The sequence below is a fragment of the Lithobates pipiens genome, unplaced genomic scaffold (genome assembly GCF_037356315.1).
Source record: "Lithobates pipiens isolate NorthernLeopardFrog02 unplaced genomic scaffold, aLitPip1_a1.2 Scaffold_1, whole genome shotgun sequence".
NCBI lineage: Eukaryota > Metazoa > Chordata > Amphibia > Anura > Ranidae > Lithobates > Lithobates pipiens.
Window position 1 is genome coordinate 121,851,645 of NW_027507685.1, and position 24,261 is coordinate 121,875,905.

Here is a 24,261-nt window from a genome sequence, read left to right on the forward strand (position 1 = left end):
GATGGGTTCAACTGGGTACAAAAATATATCACTAGATAAAGGTATAAACAGGTAAATAAAGGGCATCCAAATATGACATTGAAAAATGTTACATCTATCTGTTATTTTGCATTTTAGATTGTAGTTTCTAATTGGACCATTCATTTTTACTCTAATGCTGCGTATACACGATCAGAATTCTCATCGGAAAAAGCTCGGACCAAATTCCGATCGTTTAGAACGCGGTGACATACAACACGTACGACAGGACTAGAAAAAGGAAGTTCAATAGCAAGTAGCCAATATCTTCCGTCTCGTAGTTGAATCTGAGCATGCATGATTTTTGGCGTGTCGGAATTGCATACACACGATCGGAATTTCCGATAGAAAGTTTTTCCATCAGGAAAATTGAGAAACTGCTATCAATTTTTGGCTGGTGGAAATTGGGACAGCTAAATTCCGATGGAGCATACACACGGTCGCATTTTCCGATGAAAACCTCTCATCTGTCTTTTTCTGGCTGGAATTCCGATAGTGTGTACGCAGCATAATACTGTATGTTGATGTGTTAATCAACTAACTATTTTGACCAAACACTGAGAAGTTCCTGCGCCTAAAGTGCAGCATCAAGGCTGTACACTTTCAGAGAAGAAGTCACCATCCGAGGTATGGCACAATAATTTATATTGATGAGGAATTTAATAAGCCCAATCACTGAAACCTTGCACGTGGATTGATGCTTGTGGCTTCCAATCAATCTGTAATAAATTATATACAGTATGTAGGTTGCCGTTGCAGATGTCGCCTTATGAAAATGCAAGTTTACTAGCCCTTTAGGTTACACTTGAAAAAAAAAGAATGTCGCGCCCTTAAGGCACTTTGAATAGATTCACTGTTGAGTTTTGTGCCCTTAAGATGAGGAATGTGTTAATTATACTGAGTAGAGTAACCTACAATTATCCTGTAGTGTCTTGTTTATCACTTTAAAGGCTGAGGGGAAAAACAAGTTTGTTAAGAACAGTTTTTTATTCCAGAGAAGAGCAGTCCGCTATACAGTAAAAATATCTACAGTACCTTCTCCTTCCCCTTCTCCTTAGGGGTGTATTTGTGAAAAATACTCACCCAGTGAACATGCTTGTACTTCTATGAGAATGGGGCAAAAAAAAGGGAATGTTATATTTATTTTATTGATGTATATTGGCTAAAATGAAGGATTTTTTATTTGAAATCAATGTAACCACTTGCCTACTCGGCACTTAAACCCCCCTCCTGGACAGACCAATTTTCAGCTTTCGGTGCTCTCACACTTTGAATGACAATTACTCAGTAATGTAATACTGTACCTTTTTTTCATACAAATAGAGCTTTCTTTTGGCGGTATTTGATCGCCTCTGGGTTTTCTATTTTTTGGACTATAAATGAAAAAAGACTGAAACTTTTGAAAAAAAAAAGATTTTTCTTTGTTTCTGTGATAAAATTTTGCAAATTATTAATTTTTCTTCATGAATTTTGGCCACAATTGAAACTGCTACATATCTTTGGTAAAAATAACCCTAATTAGTGGATATTATTTGGTCTTTGTGAAAGGTAGAGAATCTACAAGCTATGGGGAAAATCATAAAAAAAATTGATCACACCTGTTGTACTGGCAGCCTATGTCATTTCTGTCATTTCTTGCGACCTGAACAAGCCAGGAAAGTACAAATACCCCCCAAATGGAAAGTAGACATTCCAAGGTATTTAGTAAGAGGCATGGTGAGGTTTTTGGTGTTGTCATTTTTTCCCACAATTCTTTGCAATATGAAAATTTTTTGCTTTCCACAAAATTGTCATTGTAATGGGTTATTTTTCTCACATGGCATGTATATACCACAAATAATGCCCCAAAATACATTTTCCTACTCCTCCTGAGTATTATGATACCACGTGTGTGGGACTTTTTCACAGCGTGGCCACTTAGAGAGGCCCAACATGCAGGGAGCACCATCACGTGTCCTAGGAGCATAAATTACACATCTAACTCGTTGACTACCTATTACACTTTTGAAGGCCCTGGGGTACCAGGACAATGACACGTGACACTGACGTGGCACTAATGGCAGATGGCACTGATACGTGGCCCTGATGGCATGTGACACTAATGTGACACTGATGACAGATGGCACTAATACGTGGCACTGATGACATGTGACACTGATGACAGATGACATGTGACACTGATGTGGCACTGATGACAGATGGCACTAAAACATGGCACTGATGACAGATGGCACTAATACGTGACACTGATGACACCTGACACTGATGACAGATGGCACTGATACGTGGCACTGATGACACATGACACTGATAACAGATGTCACGTGACACCGACAGGTGGCACTGATAAGATGGCACATGACACTGACAGGTGGCACTGGGGACAGTTGGCACGGATAGGTGGCACTGGGGATAGATGGCACTGATAGGTGGCACTTGGGACAGATGGCACTGATAGGTGGCACTGGGAACAGGTGGTACTGGGGACAGATGGCACTGACAGGTGGCAGTGGGGACAGATGGCACTGACAGGTGGCAGGGGGGACAGATGGCACTGACAGGTGGCACAGGGGACAGATGGCACTGATAGGTGGCACTGGGGACAGGTGGGCATATGTGTTGTGTGTGTGTTAGTGTTAACTCACTGTGTGAGTGTTAACTCACATTTCACTGATGCTGCAGCTGCAGCCACAGAGACAGCGTGTGAGGAGGAAGAGCCAGCGATGAGAGATGATCTCATATGTTTACATATGAGATCACCTCTTATTGGACACGTTGATCGAGTGCTAAATGGCCGCTGTGATTGGCCATTTAGCACGATCTGTGATTGGCCGTGTCCAAGGGACACGGCCAATCACAGAACTTCCCCGATGCACGCCTGCGGCGGTGCGCAGAGGGGAAGTAAACAGGAGGATGTCCGGGGACGTCCACCCGGCAGTTGGCGTCCGTGTTGTAGCTGTCTTTTGGATATAGCACGGGCACAAAGTGGTTAAAACATTAATCCAACACACAAAAGCTTAATACATTTTTTTTTTGCCCTATTCACACAGAACAAATGTACATTCACTTTTGCTGGGCAAACTAGAAGGGTGATGGCAGAAAAAAAGCCAAGTGGTCCATCTAGTCTGCCCCATTCTTTTTTAATCTTTATATGTTTTTTCTTTTTACCTTTTAGTTTGAATTACTATAGATCAGTGGTCTCCAAACTGCGACCCGAGGATCAGATGTGGCTCTTTGCTAGCCTTTATCTGGCCCTTGGATCAATATTCCTTCCACTGCCACCAAGAGTGAGGCAAAACTCCTGCCAATGACACCAACAATAGGGCACTATTTCTAATGGGGTACTGTTCCTCCCAGTAATACCAATGATCAGGCACTATTCCCCATCCCACTGACCACAAGCTCTATGCAACTGACTACCATCCCCAAGGAGATGTTTATACACACTAATGCTGGGCTTGATATTGGCTTTATATTGATAATACTGCCCTCCCAGACCCTATTCACTCCTTTGATGTGTACCAAGTTTTTAATCATGTCTCACCTTTCCCTTTGTTCCTCCAAACTGTACATATTAATTTCCTGCAGTCTCTCCTGATATGTTTTATCCCTCAAACATTTAACCAATTTTGTTGCCCGTCTCTGGGCTTGTTCTATTTTATCACTATTTTTGTAAGCGAGATCTCCAGATCTGGACACGATATTCTAAATGAGGTCTCCCTAAATATATATACCTAAATATATATATAGGGGAATCAGGATCTCCTTCCACCTGCTGGTGATCCCTCTAGTGACACATCCTCTATTCATGTTTCCCACTACATGGCCACACTGTTTCCTCATTTTGAAGTCATCCGAAATAAGTACTCACAAATAGTTTTCCTCTGTAGTTCTGGACAACACCGTACCCCCAAATATTGTACTCTATTAAGGTATTCTTTTTCCATAGGTTCATTATTTTACATTTAGAAACATTAAACTGCAGTTTCCACTGCTTTGACCAATCTTCCAGCGATGCCAAATCATATTCCATGTTACAGACTCCTCCAGGGATTTGGGCACGAATGGAGAAACTCCGGTCTCTTTTGACGGAGATTACATTTCTAGATTCTATCCCATACCCACCTAACAACTGTCCCTGAGCCGCCCCCATCAAATCATTCTCTGCAGCTATTACCTTTTGTACCACCACCCCCTCCCTTTAGAATGTAAGTTCTATGAGCAGGGCCCTCCTGTACCTTTTGTACTGAACTGTACTGTAATTGTGTTGTCCCCCCCCCCCATACATTGTAAAGCGCTGCGTAAACTGTTGGCGCTATACAAAATCATGTATAATAATAATAATAAATTCCCAACATAAAGCTGCTCTGAACCCGACGCTAGAACAAAATCTTTAAAATCTTCGGAAACAAGTGGTCGACATGCTACGTTTTAAAGCTAAAGCTGCTCTACAAATGTATCGTAAGATATGTTACAAATCGGGCAATAACTGTGATCGTATGCTGGCCAAATCAGTCCAAGATCAAAAATTGGCTACCTACATTCCTTACATTTCATCTGCAAATGGCAAGAAAGCTGTCCTGCCTAAACAGATTGCACAGCAGATAGAGACTTTTATTCCGCTCTATATAATCTATAGATACCATCCCCTTCGCAAACACAATTAGAAAATTACCTTATCTCATCCCAAGTGCCACACATATCTGCAGAACTGAGAGAAGAACTGGAAGCACCCATCACATTGGAAGAACTTCAATGGCTGTTTGTGCAACTAAGCCAGATAAAGCCCCAGGCCCTGAAGGCTTCACACTACAACATTACAAACAGTTCCTTCCCACCCTTGGCCCATACTTGGTAAGACTATTTAATGCACTTGGATCGGAAGAAGCTCATGATAACACAGTTAAAGTCCTTAATTTTATCCATGTGGCCAATACTACTCACACTCCATGTGTTCTCATAGGCATGGATGCCGAAAAAGCATTTGACTGTGTCAACTGGAATTTCATGTTCTCAGTCTTGCGTCACGTAAATATATGCTGACATATCTGCTCAGGTTAAAGCTAATGGGGTTCTTTCCGACCCCTTCCCTATTACTAAAGGGACGAGGCAGGGATGCCCCCTATCACCCCTTCTTTATGTGTTATCTCTTGAACCATTCTTATGTAAAATCCGTTTAAACCCAGACATTATGGGACTGACCATTAATAGAATCCAACACAAAGTCCCAGCTTAGGCAGATGACTTGCTCTTCTCTCTAAGCAACTCCTCGATTTCTCTCCTGAATGTCATTCAGGAGTTTGATACATATGGAATGTTGGCCAATCTGAACATCAATTTCAACAAATCAGAGGCAATGGGAGTTGGGATTCCACCTCTTCTCCTTCAAACTATGAAACACAATTTCAAGTTCAAGTGGACAGATTCAGCCCTGAAATATTTATATCCCACCTAAGTTGACCCGTACATTCGAACTAAACTTCTCCCCGCTCTTACGCAGCACTCACACCGTGTTAGAGGCAGGGACTGTGGGCCCCTATAGTGCAGAAAAATATAAAGTCTCTGGTGCAAGCTGTCCAACATGCGCCCAGTAACCCATCTTCAGTCCATGCCAGCCGTCCTGGCTGCAGCTGCCCTTCTCCACTGCCTATGACACCACAGTACATGGTTCTGCCCCCATCCCAGACTGCATGCTCCTAGTCCTCTCAGGCGTGCCTCCCCAGTCCTCTCCTGTTGTGCATGTCACTCACCAGCCCTCCTGGCTGCATCCAGTTGTTCCTCTCCCTGGAGACTTGCCCGACAGTGCTTGCTCCTGCTGTCCTCTCTTGCTCCTCCTGTGCCTCCTGTCCAGGACACCCCTGTGGTTTGTACGAGGGTCCAGTCCGCACCCGATCCCAGGCCCAAGGTCATTCCCCCCCCCCGTCCAGACTAGGCAGCTCCCTCAAAGGCCCCCGACGGCCTAGCACTCCATCTCTAGCTCTTCCACCTGAACAACTCCTCCCCAGCTGGGCTGACCCTGGGTATTTAAGGAGGCCTGCCCCCTGCTAATCCAGGTTGGGGATTGGTCAGGGCTCCCTAAAACACCCCAGGCAGCTACACCTCTCCTCTCCTCTCTTTCCAGAACTTTCTAGCAAACACTGTAAAAAAGAGGGACTGCCTAAATTTACCTAACTTACAAAATCCTATCTCTAGCACCTACCTGCCTAGAGGGTGCTACATATGTCTCTGTAAGGTAACAAAATCCAAGTTGTCCCTAGACATAAGATCTATCAGCTCACAAAGCTTGTTGCCCAAACTAAGAGCATTAGTTCCAATGACATGACAAACCAGCACAATCTACTGCTGTATTGTTAGCATCAGCCATTTTAACTGACATTTGTTTTAATTTGCTGGGGACAGAAATGCTCCTCATCAATAACATTTCTGCCCCTCTTTTTCAGTTTAAATGCATGTTCAAAAACCTCCCAAATTCCATACTAAGAAGCTTGGTGCCTTTTTGTGAGGGATGCAGACCTTCTCTTTTATACAGCACTATCATACTACCTGCTAGCATTATGACTAACATAACCAAAACCTTTCACTTTGCACCAATCTTTTGACCAATCTTTTAAACTCAGCTATACAAAGGACTTTCCCCTTTTGTGCAATATAGATAGGTAAGACCACTGAAAAAGTAACATTACACTCTAATGCCATGTACTCACAAGCGGATTTTCCATCTGCAAAATCTTGAATGGTTTTTCCGACGGAATTTCACTCAAGTTTGGCAAGTTTGGCTTGCATACACACGGTCACACAAAAGTTCGCTGATCTTTCGACCATCAAGAATGTGGTGGCATACAACACTACGACGAGCCAAGAAAATTAAGTTCAATGCTTCCGTGCATGCATCGAATTGTTTCCGAGCATGCGTAGGAATTTTGCTCGTCGGAATTGGTACAGACATTCGGAATTTCAAAACTTTTTCCGAATGAAAAATTGAGAACCTGCTCTCAATCTTTTCCTGGCTGGAATTCCGTCAGCAAAAGTCAGATGGAGCATACACACGATCACATTTTCCAACCAAATCTCTCATCGGGCTTTTGCTGGCCGAATCCATGTGTACGCGGCATAACTACTGATAGCTATAACTGATGATGGCTTCCTGTGCCCTGTTAGTGTAGTGCTGATTGTTATAAGTTGCATTGTTTTCAGCTATCTCTAATAACTACAGAACCAAACCCCTCTAAATTATGTAAATTAAGAGAGTGGTGTAGTTGCATAATCCTCTCTTGTTCCTGTTGTGACGACACAGAAGGGCGAGTAGGTATTGTCATCATAGGAAGGTGTGTTAATATAATTTTGAATTGCACTCTAATGCACAAAGAAACAGTTGTGGCTTGTCCTGTATTGTATATAGAGATGTGGGTGGGAGAGGAGCTGATACGATCAGAGAAGAGAAGCTGCTATCAATACCAGGACCAGTGTGGACTAAACCTTTTGGACCACAGGGCAGACACTGAGTGAATTTCAGCCAATTCCTAATGAACTATCTATAATTCCATCAGTGTCAGCACCACTCTCCCTGACATCCTTTGACTGAAAAATTAAAGAAGCCAGGTGAAAAATTGTTGGTTAAACAGCACCTGCATCGGAACCTGTACATGGCCAACTTTAGCAAGCATCAGTTCCTAAATTTACATGGCGGGATAAGTTGAGGCACCCAGATGTAATTTTTATCTGACCAGAATCCAGCTATAAGTGACTATGACGGACTGGGATTTATATGGTCACAAAAGAGACACCCCAAAGCAAAGTACATATTCATTTTATTTTATTTTATTTCTAAGCAAAGAAATACCTTCCTGCTATTCTATCAATAACCAGTAGATGGCAGAGAAGGTACACAGACAGAGTCTATATAGGGCCACACACCATGTGACTGGAAGTGAAACTACTTCCAGCCATAATGTTTGTGTGATTCTTTGCAGGTATGTACTCTAAATTGTTCCTAATCTATATTAACCTGTGATAGAAAGATTCCTAAACATCTTGAGCAGATGCAGGAAAAGTCTCAGCAGATTTTATGCTATAGTTTTGCTGTAATTATAAGTTTAGAACAGCATGTGTGAGAAACAAGTGAAAAGGACATAAAAACATGAAAATACTGCATTAGTCAGAACAAATGTCTGTTATAAGCACTAAACCATTCTAAATAGGTATATTTAAACCTGATTTATGAAAAATTTCATAGATTTAGAAAGCACATGTTGAAAACTGACATTAAAATGGGTAAAAAAAACTATTGTATGTATAGCTTATGCATTGCTTCAAACAGACAGGCAATGTGCACCATCTAGTGGTTAAAAAAGAGTACTACCAAAATAATGTCTGTATTAAAGCAATGCATTGCCAGTGTGATTATTGCACAGTTAAAGTGTACCAGAGAGATAAAGATAATTATCTATAACACTGAATAACAGGAATATATATGTTATTAAAATATAGTAATGTTCATTGTTGTAACTACGTTTTAAAATACTTTAGTTAAAATCTGTATTATATATTTTAATGGTTATAAACACGTGACTATAAAAATGTTAAAGATGTATTGTTATGTAAAAGTGAAACTACTTCCAGCCATAAAGTCAGTAGTCATATCTCGTGCTGTTTCTGTGATTCTTTGCAGTCCACGCCAAGCTGATCACCTTATCTCATCGCTTCTACAATCATAGGCTCTCTTAATTCACATTTTGAGGCTGTTAACATGACCTTAAGCCTAATTACAATTTACAAACTCCCATCCCCCTGAGTGTAGCTAATTGAATCCAGACCTCTGGGTAGTATACATACCTTAAAAGCAGGGGTGAACAGCGGCGCTAGATATGGTGATAACATAAAATTATATATCAACTGGAATATAGGTATACATAAAATGTGTGTGAATAAGCACACATAATATTAAAACATTTGTTTAAAACATAATGTCCAAGAATGATCCTAGATCTTGTATAATTAGCACCTGGAGGCAGCTCCCTTAGAGTGAAGCGATGAGCTCTGTGTAGAAATGGGAACAGAGGGGCGCCAGACTGAGTGCAGTATAAATCATATATTTAATAAAAACAAGTAGTAACTCACAGGTTAAATTAGAGTTCAGTATGTGGTGAAAATCACCAGTCCTGGAGTCTCATAAATGTCTTCCCTTTGCAGCCTGGGGCACTGGTGTGATCTTACAGGGATCCAGAGAATGCTGCGAACCAGGAGGCAGGAAACAAGAAGCAGCTGGTCGTGACTTCACAGGAACAGGAAATGTGATTATTCACAGTGGCAAGGAATGGTAATGCATTTCGAAGCTACAGCTTCTTCATCGGACCATGATTGGCTGGCAAACCTGGCAGTCTTATATTACAGAGGAAATAGAAACAGAGAGATCTGATGGGCTGGCCAGCCCGTCAATCAAATATTCAGATTCAAAGAGGTAGATGGCTAGAGACCAAAGTGAATGTAAATATGAGTAAGAAGCTTGCTGATTAATAGTGGAAGATAAGTTTATAACTTTTGCAGAAATCGATCAAATCATTAATTGATTAAATACATAAATATAAAATGTATAAATATACCTCAAATTTAAAATGAATACATTTTTATAAGTAAATTAACTAAAAAATGAATTAAGAAAATTATTAGCAATCGGAAATCAATTGATTATTATCAATTATAATGAATTAATAAAATGGTGAGAATGGAGGAAAGAGAGGACTCTATGCTAGATATAATATTAAGGTTCTAAGTTATATCATGACCAAAAATACTTCTCAAAAGGATAAAATCGAATCTTCAGATAAGAAAAGGTTAATGGATAATGATGGTGATACCTACTGTGTATATATGTGTGCACACATATAATCATACACATACACATACAAATACAATAATAGCTCATGCATATACATACCCACATACCTGCACGTACGTGCAGTTGTAAACATGTACATGTGCAACAAAGCCATGTATATACGTGAGTATATACAAACATCTTTCTGTCCCAATACTCTCTAGAGGGAACATAATATTGTATAAAAAATGGAAGGGGAAAAAAAATTAAAAAAAAAAAAAAAAAAAAGGACAGAGGGGGTGGTAAAAAACAAACAAAAAGGGAGTGGTATAAAAAAAAAAGCGGTGACAAATTTGTGTTTGTTGCCCAAATGAGCTGTTTAGTGGAGAAAACTGGGTATCCACTCACCAGTAACCGGGCAACCCACTGAGGCATTTCCGGGGGAAAATCCCACCAGCACCTGATTAAATAACAGTGCTGATTTCGATCTCCTCGTTCATTCCTCTAGGCGACATAGTATCCAAAGTGAAAATCCAATACCTTTACTGACATCATAGCCTTTTGAAACATTCTTCTGGGGGAAATTTATCTGGAATTGATTCAAGGACCCAAACTTTTAGATCTTTGGATGATTGCATGCCACAAGGGCAAGCTAGACAGTAAACCACAAACATGGAAGAACAGTTATGGAAGGTGTTGAATGTGTATGTCTTACCCTTATGAGCAAAGGATTTTTGAACATGTTCAATATGAGCACAAGTCAGGCACATGAAATTATTTACACTGAAACATGCCCACCAGAGGAATGAGTGTTAGTTGAATGTTATTGGAATAGATTGGACAGATTTAATTTTGCTAGGAGCGATTTTCCCTTTTATATTTGGAGCCTTCCTATAGGCAAATTGTGGCACTGTAGGAATAGTGGTTTTTAAGTGTAGGTCAAGCTGTAGTATAGACCAGTGTTTTTTAAAAACGCTCTCCATTTTCCAGTGTTTGTTGTGATATTGAGTTATGAATCTTGTTCCTACATTTTCTTGTGATCGCTGTTTTGATTTTGGAATGTCATCGGTATTGTAAACCATATGAGCCTGATCAATGAGGTCTGGGGGTAGCCTTTCTCTATAAATTTCTGTTTGAGATGAACACTTTGTGCATTATAATCCTCCAACCTAGTGCAATTGTGCCGTAACCGGCAAAATTGACTTTTGGGGAAATTTTTAACCCATCTCGGATGGTGACAGCTGGTGAAATGTAAAAAAGAGTTCCCTGATGTGGGCTTGGTGTAACCTTTAGCTATAATTGTGGACTCTTGGTGACTGAGTTCCAGGTCCAAAAAACAAAGAGAGGTGGCATTTATTTCCGAGGTAAAAGAAAGACCAAAAGTGTTGGAGTTGCAGTGTGATAGAAATTTCTGTACAGTATGAAGAGGACCATCCCAGATGATAATAATGTCATCGATGTAGCGCCTATAGAAGACCAGGTGCACTGCGAATGGGTTATGTTCCCATATGCACCTGGTCTCCCATAGGCCCATCGTGAGATTTGCATAACTGGGGGCAAAATTTTCCCCCATAGCAGTCCCAGTATTCTGAAGGTAATAATCATCCTCAAAGTTGAAGTAATTATGTTCCAGGCAGAATCTGGTTGCTTTCAGAATAAACTGTGACTGTCTGGAATTGATGTCACTGTCCTCGGATAAAAAATGCAAAACCGCCTGTAGTCCAACCTCATGCGGGATCGAGTTGTACAATGAACACATATCCAAAGATACCCACAGATATGTTGGTTCCCAAGTATATGGTTGTAATAACTCTCTTCCATAGAGAATATTACAATGTACCGTACTGCTACCATCTTCCAAAGGTACACAAGAACCTTGAGAATCCTCCTGGATGTCCCATTGTGGCATCCATGGAGAGTATTACCACCAGTTATTCTCTCTACATTAAATACAACTTAACAACCGGGGTAACTGGCGCTACCTATTTAACAAAAAAGAATATTAATTCTCAATACTAAAAAGAATGTATTTTTAGAGGAAAAACTCAAAGAATGTCAGCAGGTCCAATAAAAACACCGACCTATTTCACAACTAGTAGTCTCATATATCCAATTACAACCAGATGAAGATAATTGCTCTTTAACAGATGACAATGCAATCATTTAGAACCCACTCACTTCAGTTCAGTCCAAGAAAAAAACAAGCAACCTCTGCCAGAATCGTGTGCAGTCACATGGGTTGGCCTATTGCGACTCGAACACGATTATGGCAAGTGTAATTATTATCTAATATATTTATAACCGTATTCGAAAACTCAATATAAATTACCAGAAAAAAATCATACATAAGTCCTGTGAAGAAAAAACTGAATGACAAAGAAAGTGATACTTGATGCGACTTTAACCTTAAAATCGCATCAGTGCTAAGATGTGATTATATCCAACAATTTATCAGCTAAAATAATAAATAAATCTGATATGAAAATACAAAATCTCTTGAAAAAATATATATATAAAAGTGCATTAAAAGTGCAAGTGGAAAATCAAAAAAAATTTTTTAAAAAATGTTTTTTTGAGATGCAAAATATATAACACAACCAATACCCAAAGTGAATCGCAAGACCTAAAAAGTATATAATAAAAAAATATACCTGTAAATAAAAATATATATATATAAATAAAAAGTGAACCTCAAAATATAAAAATAATTATAAAAATAAAATTAATAAAAATAAAAGTGATGATATAGTGTCCAATTGTCCAAAAAAATCTTCAATAGTATAAGTCCAACATTGAATGTTCATAAAGTGACTTTAGTGCTTGTTGTGCAATCTTCAAAGTGACTTCTGTGCTCCCCCACAAGGTGCCCCACTCACCAGAAGAATACACCCCTGCAGGGGTAATTCGCCTTTAAACCAAATCTGACGATATCCAGCTCCTTGGCCCGTATATTTTGTAATCATTCGTATCCAGAAGGAAATTCCATTTTATATCCTCATAAAAAAGAAATTATAATCTCCATAGTGTAATCCGTATATAAAAAAACAATTTATTTCCACAAAAATAAAAAACAAAATTCATATAATAAAAATATGGAAACACAGTCCACCAAAAAATCTACTTTACATAGACTCCGTGGGTTATTGATCCACTTCTTAGGTATCAACCCGGAAAAAACAGGATAAAAAAATATAATAAAAACAAACTATGGAAAACACGCTAATGACTCTCTGTCCCAGGGAAACAAAAAACAGTCTCGAGTAAAGTAAATCGCTCCAATGGAAAAGATGTTTGATGAGCGATATCCCGGGATTAATTCTGTTTATATAGACAACTCTAATATTTATAAGTCCCCCTAGGATAGAGCCCTTATAGCGTGAATCCCAAACAAACAGCGGGTACCGTTCGGTGGATATGCAGCGTGCGCTCCAACTGCGTTCCAACCACCGTAGGCGACCCGGAAATGACATAGTAAGCGTAACTCCGTCGAACGCGTTTTGTCATTGACGTCTTCAGCGGCGGTGTCACGCTTCTACATACTGCACATTAAATAGAAAAATAAACAAACTACTAGACACCTTAGTGGTCATCCCCATATCCAGCATCCAATCAGATACTGAAGGGCGGGGCAGGTATCCGAGACTATGGGAAAAACAACTCCCTATTCATTCCTCATGTTCGTAACATCCAGTCACAGACTGGGATGCGGGGAAGAACATCCGAAGTTCTAGAGAAAATGGCCAAATTGTAAAATATATATATATAATAAAATAATATCAAATAATTACTAGTATCTCTCACTTAAAGAGGAGCTGCACAAAAAAAAAAAATATTAAAAGCCAGCAGCTACTAATATTGCAGCTGCTGACTTTTAATAATATCACACTTACCTGTCCCAGGTTCCAGCGATGTCGGCGGCAGATGACGAGCGATCGCTCGTCTCGCTGCAGCCACCGCCGCCATCCTCTGTCAGGGAATCGGGAAGTGAAGCAAGAGGGCTTCACTGCCCGGTTCCCTACTGCGCATGCGCGAGTCGCGCTGCGCTGGTTCCCCGCTGTGTCTCTGGGAACTGTGTGTTTCCCAGAACACAACGGGGGGCGGAGCCATGCGGCGGTGGGCGGAGCCATGCGGCGGTCTGGCCGGAAGTGGGTGCAGTTACCTGGATTATCCAGGTAACTGCACCCCCCTCCCCCCCGAAAGGTGCCGATTGTGGCACCGGAGGGGGGGAGGGATAATACTAGCGGAACTTCCCCTTTAGGGTGAAGAACCGCTTTAAGATAATAACCCGCAAGGGTGATCTATCCGATGGGGAACTTAAAAATAATTTATTTCTCTTTTACATAATGACCTTAATGACCCTCTTTTACATAATGACCTTATTCCAGGGAAATTTAAAAAATAAAAATCTATCATAAAAACTTAAACATTTACAAAAACCAAAATTAGATAAATATCTGGATATACCCATCTATAAGATAGGTCATTTCTAAAGCTAAGATGGTTAAATACAATAAATCTTAACAAGAACTAAAGTATTAAACCAACATCGGAGAGACCTTTCTATTTTTTCCTTGCAATCCAGCTACTATATAGTAAAACGTAATCATCTAAAACTTTTAATCCTTCTTCTCTCCACAAACCCATAGGCTAGGATGGAAGACAAAGGAGAGTAAAGAGAAGAGAAAATATAATCCTTTTAAACAATAAAATAATATTAAAACTAAAAGAAAAGAAATATATATATAAATATAAATATATCTATATGCAAGGAAAGAAAAAAGAGTCTCGGATACCTGCCCCGCCCTTCAGTATCTGATTGGATGCTGGATATGGGGATGACCAATAAGGTGTCTAGTAGTTTGTTTATTTTTCTATGTAATGTGCAGTATGTAGAAGCGTGACACCGCCGCTGAAGACGTCAATGACGAAACGCGTTCGACGGAGTTACGCTTACTACGTCATTTCCGGGTCGCCTACGGTGGTTGGAACGCAGTTGGAGCGCACGCTGTGTATCCACCGAACGGTACCCACTGTTTGTTTGGGATTCGCGCTATAAGGGCTCTATCCTAGGGGGACTTATAAATATTAGAGTTGTCTATATAAACAGAATTAATCCCGGGATATCGCTCATCAAACATCTTTTCCATTGGAGTGATTTACTTTACTCGAGACTGTTTTTTGTTTCCCTGGGACAGAGAGTCATTAGCGTGTTTTCCATAGTTTGTTTTTATTATATTTTTTATCCTGTTTTTTCCGGGTTGATACCTAAGAAGTGGATCAATAACCCACGGAGTCTATGTAAAGTAGATTTTTTGGTGGACTGTGTTTCCATATTTTTATTATATGAATTTTGTTTTTTATTTTTGTGGAAATAAATAGTTTTTTTATATACGGATTACACTATGGAGATTATAATTTCTTTCTTATGAGGATATAAATGGAATTTCCTTCTGGATACGAATGATTACAAAATATACGGGCCAAGGAGCTGGATATCGTCAGAATTGGTTTAAAGGCGAATTACCCCTGCAGGGGTGTATTCTTCTGGTGAGTGGGGCACCTTGTGGGGGAGCACGGAAGTCACTTTGAAGATTGCACAACAAGCACTAAAGTCACTTTATGAACATTCAATGTTGGACTTATACTATTGAAGATTTTTTTGGACAATTGGACACTATATCATCACTTTTATTTTTATTAATTTTATTTTTATAATTATTTTTATATTTTGAGGTTCACTTTTTATTTATATATATATATATTTTTATTTACAGGTATATTTTTTTATTATATACTTTTTAGGTCTTGCGATTCACTTTGGGTATTGGTTGTGTTATATATTTTGCATCTCAAAAATTTTTTTGATTTTCCACTTGCACTTTTAGTGCACTTTTATATTCGTATTTTCATATCAGATTTATTTATTATTTTAGCTGATAAATTGTTGGATATAATCACATCTTAGCACTGATGCGATTTTAAGGTTAAAGTCGCATCAAGTATCACTTTCTTTGTCATTCAGTTTTTTCTTCACAGGACTTATGTATGATTTTTTTCTGGTAATTTATATTGAGTTTTCGAATACGGTTATAAATATATTAGATAATAATTACACTTGCCATAATCGTGTTCGAGTCGCAATAGACCAACCCATGCGACTGCACACGATTCTGGCAGAGGTTGCTTGTTTTTTTCTTGGACTGAACTGAAGTGAGTGGGTTCTAAAGGATTGCATTGTCATCTGTTAAAGAGCAATTATCTTCATCTGGTTGTAATTGGATATATGAGACTACTAGTTGTGAAATAGGTCGGTGTTTTTATTGGACCTGCTGGCATTCTTTGAGTTTTTCCTCTAAAAATACATTCTTTTTAGTATTGAGAATTAATATTCTTTTTTGTTAAATAGGTAGCGCCAGTTACCCCGGTTGTTAAGTTGTATTTATTGTTGGAGAAACCCTAATTGGGGATTTTCTTTTTGTGGGAGGGCTGCAACCTATAAATATACATATATATACTTTCTTTTGAGCCCACCGCCTGGTTTTGTCTATCCAACACCCAGAGTTGATTAGCGCGGTTTCCTCAACTTCTATAATTCTCTCTACATTGATCAATTCCTTCAACCTCTGGCCCAGGCCCTCCCCTCGTATATCTGGGATGGTACCCATCTCCCAGAGTTATTACAACCATATACTTGGGAACCAACATATCTGTGTGTTCATTGTACACCTCGATCCCGCATGAGGTTGGACTACAGGCGGTTTTGCATTTTTTATCCGAGGACAGTGACATCAATTCCAGACAGTCACAGTTTATTCTGAAAGCAACCAGATTCTGCCTGGAACATAATTACTTCAACTTTGAGGATGATTATTACCTTCAGAATACTGGGACTGCTATGGGGGAAAATTTTGCCCCCAGTTATGCAAATCTCACGATGGGCCTATGGGAGACCAGGTGCATATGGGAACATAACCCATTCGCAGCACACCTGGTCTTCTATAGGCGCTACATCGATGACATTATTATCATCTGGGATGGTCCTCTTCATACTGTACAGGAATTTCTATCACACTGCAACTCCAACACTTTTGGTCTTTCTTTTACCTCGGAAATAAATGCCACCTCTCTTTGTTTTTTGGACCTGGAACTCAGTCACCAAGAGTCCAAAATTATAGCTAAAGGTTACACCAAGCCCACACCAGGGAATTCTTTTTTACATTTCACCAGCTGTCACCATCCGAGATGGGTTAAAAATTTCCCCAAAAGTCAATTTTGCCGGTTACGGCACAATTGCACTAGGTTGGAGGATTATAATGCACAAAGTGTTCATCTCAAACAGAAATTTATAGAGAAAGGCTACCCCCAGACCTCATTGATCAGGCTCATATGGTTTACAATACCGATGACATTCCAAAATCAAAACAGCAATCACAAGAAAATGTAGGACCAAGATTCATAACTCAATAATACAACAAACCCTGGAAAATGGAGAGCGTTTTTAAAAAACACTGGTCTATACTACAGCAAGACCCACACTTAAAAAACACTATTCCTACAGTGCCACAATTTGCCTATAGGAAGGCTCCAAATATGAAAGGGAAAATTGCTCCTAGCAAAATTAAATCTGCCCAATCTATTTCCAATAACATTCAACTAACACTCATTCCTCTGGTGGGCATGTTTCAGTGTAAAAACTCCCTGTGCCTGACTTGTGCTCATATTGAACATGGTCAAAAATCCTTTGCTCATAAGGGTAAGACATACACATTCAACACCTTCCATAACTGTTCTTCCATGTTTGTGGTTTACTGTCTAGCTTGCCCTTGTGGCATGCTATATGTGGGCCATACAATCAGAGCCCTTAGAGCCAGATTTGGGGAACATCGCAGATTTGTCGATGCTGGTCTCCCTAAACACAGTGTCCCCCGCCACTTTCTAGAATATCATAAACAATCATCCAAAGATCTAAAAGTTTGGGTCCTTGAATCAATTCCAAATAAATTTCCCCCAGCAGAACGTTTCAAAAGGCTGTGTCGTCAGGAAACATATTGGATTTTCACTTTGGATACTATGTCGCCTAGAGGAATGAACGAGGAGATCGAAATTAGCACTGTTATTTAATCAGGTGCTGGTGTGATTTTCCCCCGGTCATGTCTCAGTGGGTTGCCCGGTTACTGGTGAGTGGATACCCAGTTTTCTCCACTAAACAGCTCATTTGGGCAACAAACACAAATTTGTCACCGCTTTTTTTTATACCACTCCCTTTTTTTTACCACCTCTTTGTCCTTTTTAGTTTTCCCCCTTCCCTTTTTTATACAATATTATGTTCCCTCTAGAGAGTATTGGGACAGAAAGATGTTTGTATATACTCACGTATATACATGCGTTTGTTGCACATGTACATGTACGTGCAGGTATGTGGGTATGTATATGCATGAGCTATTATTGTATTTGTGTGTGTATGTGTATGATTATATGTGTGCACACATATATACACAGTAGGTAAGATCATACCAGTGCCCCAGGCTGCAAAGGGAAGACATTTATGAGACACCAGGACTGGCGATTTTCACCACATACTGAACTCATCTAATTTAACCTGTGAGTTACTACTTGTTTTTATTAAATATATGCTTTATACTGCACTCAGTCTGGCACCTCTCTGTTCCCATTAGTATACATACCTTGCTCAGAATGTATCAGAGCACAGAGCTAACAATCCAAAGAGCAGCATCAAAGATTAATGATCAGCAAACTTCAAGATAAGAAGACACCGTGTGATGTCATTCATATTATCTTAACTAGCATAATTTAGTGGCCCAAGCATATCTCTGTGAGGTGAGAGCCCATTAAGGCATTGTCCAAGGCTTGGATGTCCTCCCGTAATTCCCAGGTTTATTTAGCAGCCCTAGTGTTTGTGCTCACATATGAGGCTCTGGTACCCACCAGTACCCGTGTTCCCACTCTCCAGACCCTAGTTGGCTGGCTAGGACCAAAAGCCCCGGGAACTGACCTGTTCCTGGGCCGGCTGCAGGATAACTAAACTGCACACATTTTCAATCTGTCTACAGGCTGCCTCATGGGCAATATCCAATAAGCCGCTGTAATATCCAGAATATAGTATATTCAAAACGCCCAACTAATTTCCATAAGATTTACCGAGATTCTCTTTAAATGTGCCAAAGTGCGCTAAAATTTGGAGCATCACTCTGGTCAATATCTCCTTTGTCATATGTACACAATTTGCCCTAAGGTCTGACTGACTTCATTATCTATTACTGGACACCCAAAGCATCCCTTGCTTTTCTTCAGAGAGAGTTTTTAAATGTTACTGTTTCATTTACCCCCTATTTTTCTAAGCGTCAAGACATTTCAATTATATTTTTATGCAAATGATACGATGCTATCTCTATGTACCTTACTCCTCGACCCCATTACTTTTCAATAAAAACAAAGCACAAGAACATTTTGTAGGCTGGCAATGCTGACCTCTCCTGAAAATGTTAGTTGCCCAGCTTCCTAAAGATGCTTTGTGTTATACACTTTGAGTCATTGACCTGGAACAAGTACAGACACGGGGATTTCTGACTTTTCTCTGATTCCTATTAACTTGCATGTTTACAGTTTCATTGAAGTCAGTCATTCAACTAGCGTTTCCAGAAGACTTTAGCTTTCATAATGCTCTGATGTTTGTCAAACACTTCCCTGTGTTGCTTCATTGCAAAAAATACCCTCCTTCCCTTTTTTTTCTCCTGTGGGAGGGTCTGCAGGGGATAAAAGAGTGGAACTGTGTGGGGGATGACAAAGTCTTTAAACTGGTGCTGGTGACAAACAGAGAGGAGTCCTGCAGACATATAGGAGGGGCGCTTTACCAAATTTTGTGCCCTCGTATTATAGGGTGCCAAAAGAAAAAAAAATCACACTCAATGGCACCCCCGTCATTGTTTCTACTGGTCACAGCATGGATACTGGCCATCCATCATGCTACTACATGTAAGTAATATTGCATTTTGTCTCTGTAAGAATTTAAGTAGGGCTGATACAAAATATTTATGGAAAGCATTAAGCATTTTTTTCTTCTGCAATCCAGCCACTTGCATTGGACCACTCTGTAATTTAGCTTTCCATGCAATATTTGCTTAACTATTACAAGCTCACATATAGCAATTCTGGTCGGGCTGTAGGTGCATTCTGGTTGCATTTAAAGCTGCACTTAAGTGGCTGCTAAAAATACAGTAGATTAAAAGTGAACCTGTACTTTACAAAAACTAAGAGCTGGAAACTCAATAAAACATCAAGATTTCTAAATATGCAAAACAATTCCAACAAGACCTCTAACTGCTTTTAGAATCATTACTGAAATCATAAGTCATGCCTGTATGAATCAGCATATAATAATTAAGCTGGTGTATTAAGGAGCGGCAAACATGCAGGAAAGCTTTTTAGATCCTTTGCACCAAAACATTTTTTTGTTGAGATGTGACCTATGGCCAACCACAATTCTCTAAGCGCAGTAGCAACTGGTTTACTTGTATGGGGAAGGGGTAGTCCATACTGCTGGTATACAAAACTCCCCAAGAAATATAATTTCCTGCTCATGTGATTGGCTCACTGATATTCACAGAAGTATCTGTGTTATCACAACACTGTCACTGATCACCGATTATCAGCGTTCAGTTTGTGGGAAGTGACCACGTATTACATTAGATATGGCTGCATACATTTCTAAAATCCTTGAAATATATGTTACAATACTGACCAATAAAGTTTTATTTTTTGTCTCAGTAACACTGTGGGGTTGATTTACTAAAACTAGAGGGTGCAAAATCTGGAGCAGCTGTACATGGTAGCCAATAAGGATGAGCTCTGGCGCGTTCGCACAACCCACGTGCAGAGCCCGCCAAAGAAGTCGGCACTGCACTGCGCTAATCACAGGCAGTGAGACATTGTCCTAACTTCAGCTTGTTTAATTAAGATTTGACAGAAAAAAACAAAAAACTTTGCTGATTGGTTTCTATGCTGGACTGCACCTAATTTTGCACTCTCCAGTTTTAGTAAATCAACCCCTTTATGTAATAAGGCAACTGTAGTGTGCAAAAGGCAGCCACAATGTATAAAGTGCAACAACCCAAGCCAATGAAGAAGCAACTGGTTTTAAAGTGGTTGTAAAGGCACAAGGTTTTTTACCTTCATGCATTCTATATATGTGTATGTCAGTGTATGTGGTTTTCATTTGGGAAAGTCCATTCAGTCCAAAAATGAATGTTAAAGTGGTTGTAAACCCTTACAAACCACTTTGACCTACAGGTAAGCCCAGATTAAGGCTTACCTGTAGGTCCAAGAAATATCTCCTAAACCTATATGGTTTAGGAGATATTTGACCGAAAACAGGCACCGCTGTCTACGGCGCATGCGCGTAGACAGCGGCGCGCAGGCGCACTGAGCGCGGCATTCTCAACGACGGAGCTGCCGCGCGTGTCGGCTCCCGTGCGCATGCGCGGGAGTGACGTCATCGCGGCTTCGCCGAATGACAGCGGCGGAGCTGCGAGACCCCACCAAGAAGATGGATGCGGCGGACTACAGGGGACAGTGGCGACTTCGCTGGCTCCTGTGTCAGGTAAGTGACACATAATGGACTACTATGCGATGCATAGTAGTCCATTATGCTTTCCCTTTGCAGGGAATGAAAGAGGAAGTAAACTCATCAGGGTTTACATCCTCTTTAAAGGCAAACTAAATGTTGAAGCATTTTCAAACAACATACATAAGGCCATTGGATGTACCGAGAATTTTCGGATGAATGTTTTATCTAAAGTTTCCCTGCAAACGCTACAGATGTCTTCCAGTGTAATCTAATCTGTAGATGATTGGTCATTATTTTGACAGTGGAAATCCCAGTAAGCAGAATGTGTGTCTTGTGTAAGGTCATATTTCATGAAGTGTCATATAGAGAAGCTTGAGCAGACAAAGAGAGGGCATGTAAAGTATGCGAGATTCGTCAGAACTCTGGGAGGTGTGCTATGCTCTGAGAAAGGAAATGGGGACACCAGAGAGTAGTGATAGGAGCCTGGGTTGAATGCGGAGTAAGTGTAAGGTGATGCCCTTCGCGAGAGAACCCCATATACTCTACTAAGCTGCATGGGTGGGGTTGAGAATACCACACCATCTTGATTCTATGTGTTCTTCTGCCTGATTTGCAAAGCATCATTCTGCCCAGATTTAGTTGTGAGGCTCTCCAACACTCAGTGATGTCCAGGCAATCTCTAGATTACCTGCTGCATCCAGACTCACTGTAGACATCCATGCCACTCCTTGCTTTGCAGACATCCCAACCTGCAAAAACAGATTTTAGGGAGGGGGCAAACTCATTTCAGGCCTGCAACTCCAACCCAACCAAACCCCCCCGCGGCAAAATAAAGTAACTTTTTAAATATTTTTTTCGCAGTGCTTCTGGGGAAGGGGGTGGGTGGTATGTGGCAGTGGACGGTGTCAGTCGTTTTTTTTTTTTAATAATAGATTTTTTTACAATTTAATTTGTTTTAAAAATAAATCAGTGTCTTTTGGGGGGAGGGGGTTGGTGGGGCAGTGGACAGTGTTGGAAGCGCAGGGCAGAGTGATGTCAGTAGTTTTTTGTTTGTTTTTTTAGAATTTTTTTTACAATATTTTTTTTTATATTTTTTGGGGGGCTTTGGTGAGAGGCAGTGAACAGCACATACAGATAAGTGTTTGGGGACTGGGGGAGTAAAAGGTACTGGTGTGTTTTTACCTTGAAGTGGTTGTAAAGCCTTAAAGTGGTTGTAAACCTTTTACAACCATGTTAAACTACAGGCAAGCCTATAATTAGGCTTACCTGTAGCTGCACTGGATATCTCCTAAACCTGCGTGGTTTAGGACAGGGATATGCAATTAGTGGACCTCCAGCTGCAGATCCCTGGTTTAGGAGATATCCCTGTATTTGCATGAGCCGACGTCATGCGGCACATGCTCACTTAAGCCAACTGAAGCAATGAAAGTATGTGTCGTTGCTTCAGTTGTACTGTGCCATTCGCGGCGGGTCCCACGCTCATGCGCGGGAGTGACGTCATCGCGGCTCCAGCCAATCACAGCACCAGAGCGGCCTGAGGGGGAGACGAGGATGGCGGGGGGGATTCGTTCTCGGGTAAGTAATTCATAATGAGCTAGTATTCTAGCTCATTATGCCTTTATCTTGCAGGGTGTGTTTTTATTTTATTTTTTGCAGGAGGGTTTACTTCCTCTTTAAGGTAGAATGCATTGAGGTTGAAAACCCTACTATGCTGCAGCACCCTCTCAGCTATCCTCCCCCCCCTTTTTTCCTTACCTGAGCCCAATCAGACCCAGCGATGTGCACAAGCACAGTGGCTCCAGCTGCTGTCTCTCTCCTCATTGGACAGATTGATTGCAGCAGGAGCAATTGGTTGCTGCTGTCGATCAAATCCTGTGACACGGGAGCAGGGGGCGTCAATAGACGCAGCAGCAGGGGGACGCGGGAGCGAGAGCACATGGGTGCCCCCAGGGAAAGTGGCTTTCAATGGGGGCACTCTATAAAGAGGAGGGGCCTGGAGCACTGGTGGGGGACCCCAGAAGAATAGAATTTGGGCTGCTCTGTGCAAAACCATTGCACAGAGCAGGTAAGTATAACATGTTTGTTATTTTAATAAAAGAAAACAAGGGTTTACAATCACGTTGATGCATTAGTTATTGTAAAAGCACCTACTATTTCGTAGCATTCAAAGTGAATACTATATTATAAATAAATGGCACAGCTCAGGACTTGTTGTGTTGTCTTACACATACTTGTAATCTACTGATTAGGAACTTGGCCAATGTAAACATTTGTCACAAAACCAGTTCTCCCAATTCATGTCGCAATCACGCTATATCCCTGGACTCTGATCTGAACAAAGTGAGGGTTTCTTGTGACACTTGTCCCTACGGCAGCATATTCATTTATTTTTGAAAGGTTTCTTGCACCTACTGTATAAGCATTATCATACAGATAATACATTATTTAACAGTATTTTGACTAAAAATGACTCATGCACAAAAAATCATAAAAGCTCACTTCATTATGCATAGTGAAAAAGGATGTTGAGCAGACATAGGAAGTTGTACCATGCACTTAGCAAGTGACAACAGATTCCAATATGCCATAAATTTTAGGATCTTAGCCTTTCACACCAAGGGTGTTTTGCAAGCACTATAGCGTTAAAAATAGCGCCAGCACTCTGCCCAAACAGCTTCATTGTGTCCAGTGTGAAAGCCCGAGGGAGCGGTGCGCTGGCAGGAGGTCAGGAAAAGTCCTGCCAGCAGCTTCTTTGGAGCGGTGAAGGAGCAGTGTGTTTACCGCTCCTCCACCGCTGCTCCCCATTGAAATCAATGGGGCAGCGCGGCTATACCGCCGGCAAAAC

General features: G+C 40.5%; 1 protein-coding gene across 1 annotated transcript in view; it reads left to right on the forward strand.

Annotated features, from left to right (window-relative positions):
• Nucleotides 1-19,623: 19,623 nt before the first annotated feature.
• The window catches only part of LOC143974292 (properdin-like), an 84,203-nt gene continuing 79,565 nt past the window's right edge, over nt 19,624-24,261 (forward strand). Inside the window, exon 1 of the mRNA XM_077475510.1 lies at nt 19,624-19,825. Within this exon, the coding sequence (XP_077331636.1) occupies nt 19,759-19,825 (67 nt within the window). The 5' untranslated portion in view covers nt 19,624-19,758. The remainder of the gene's footprint in view (nt 19,826-24,261) is intronic.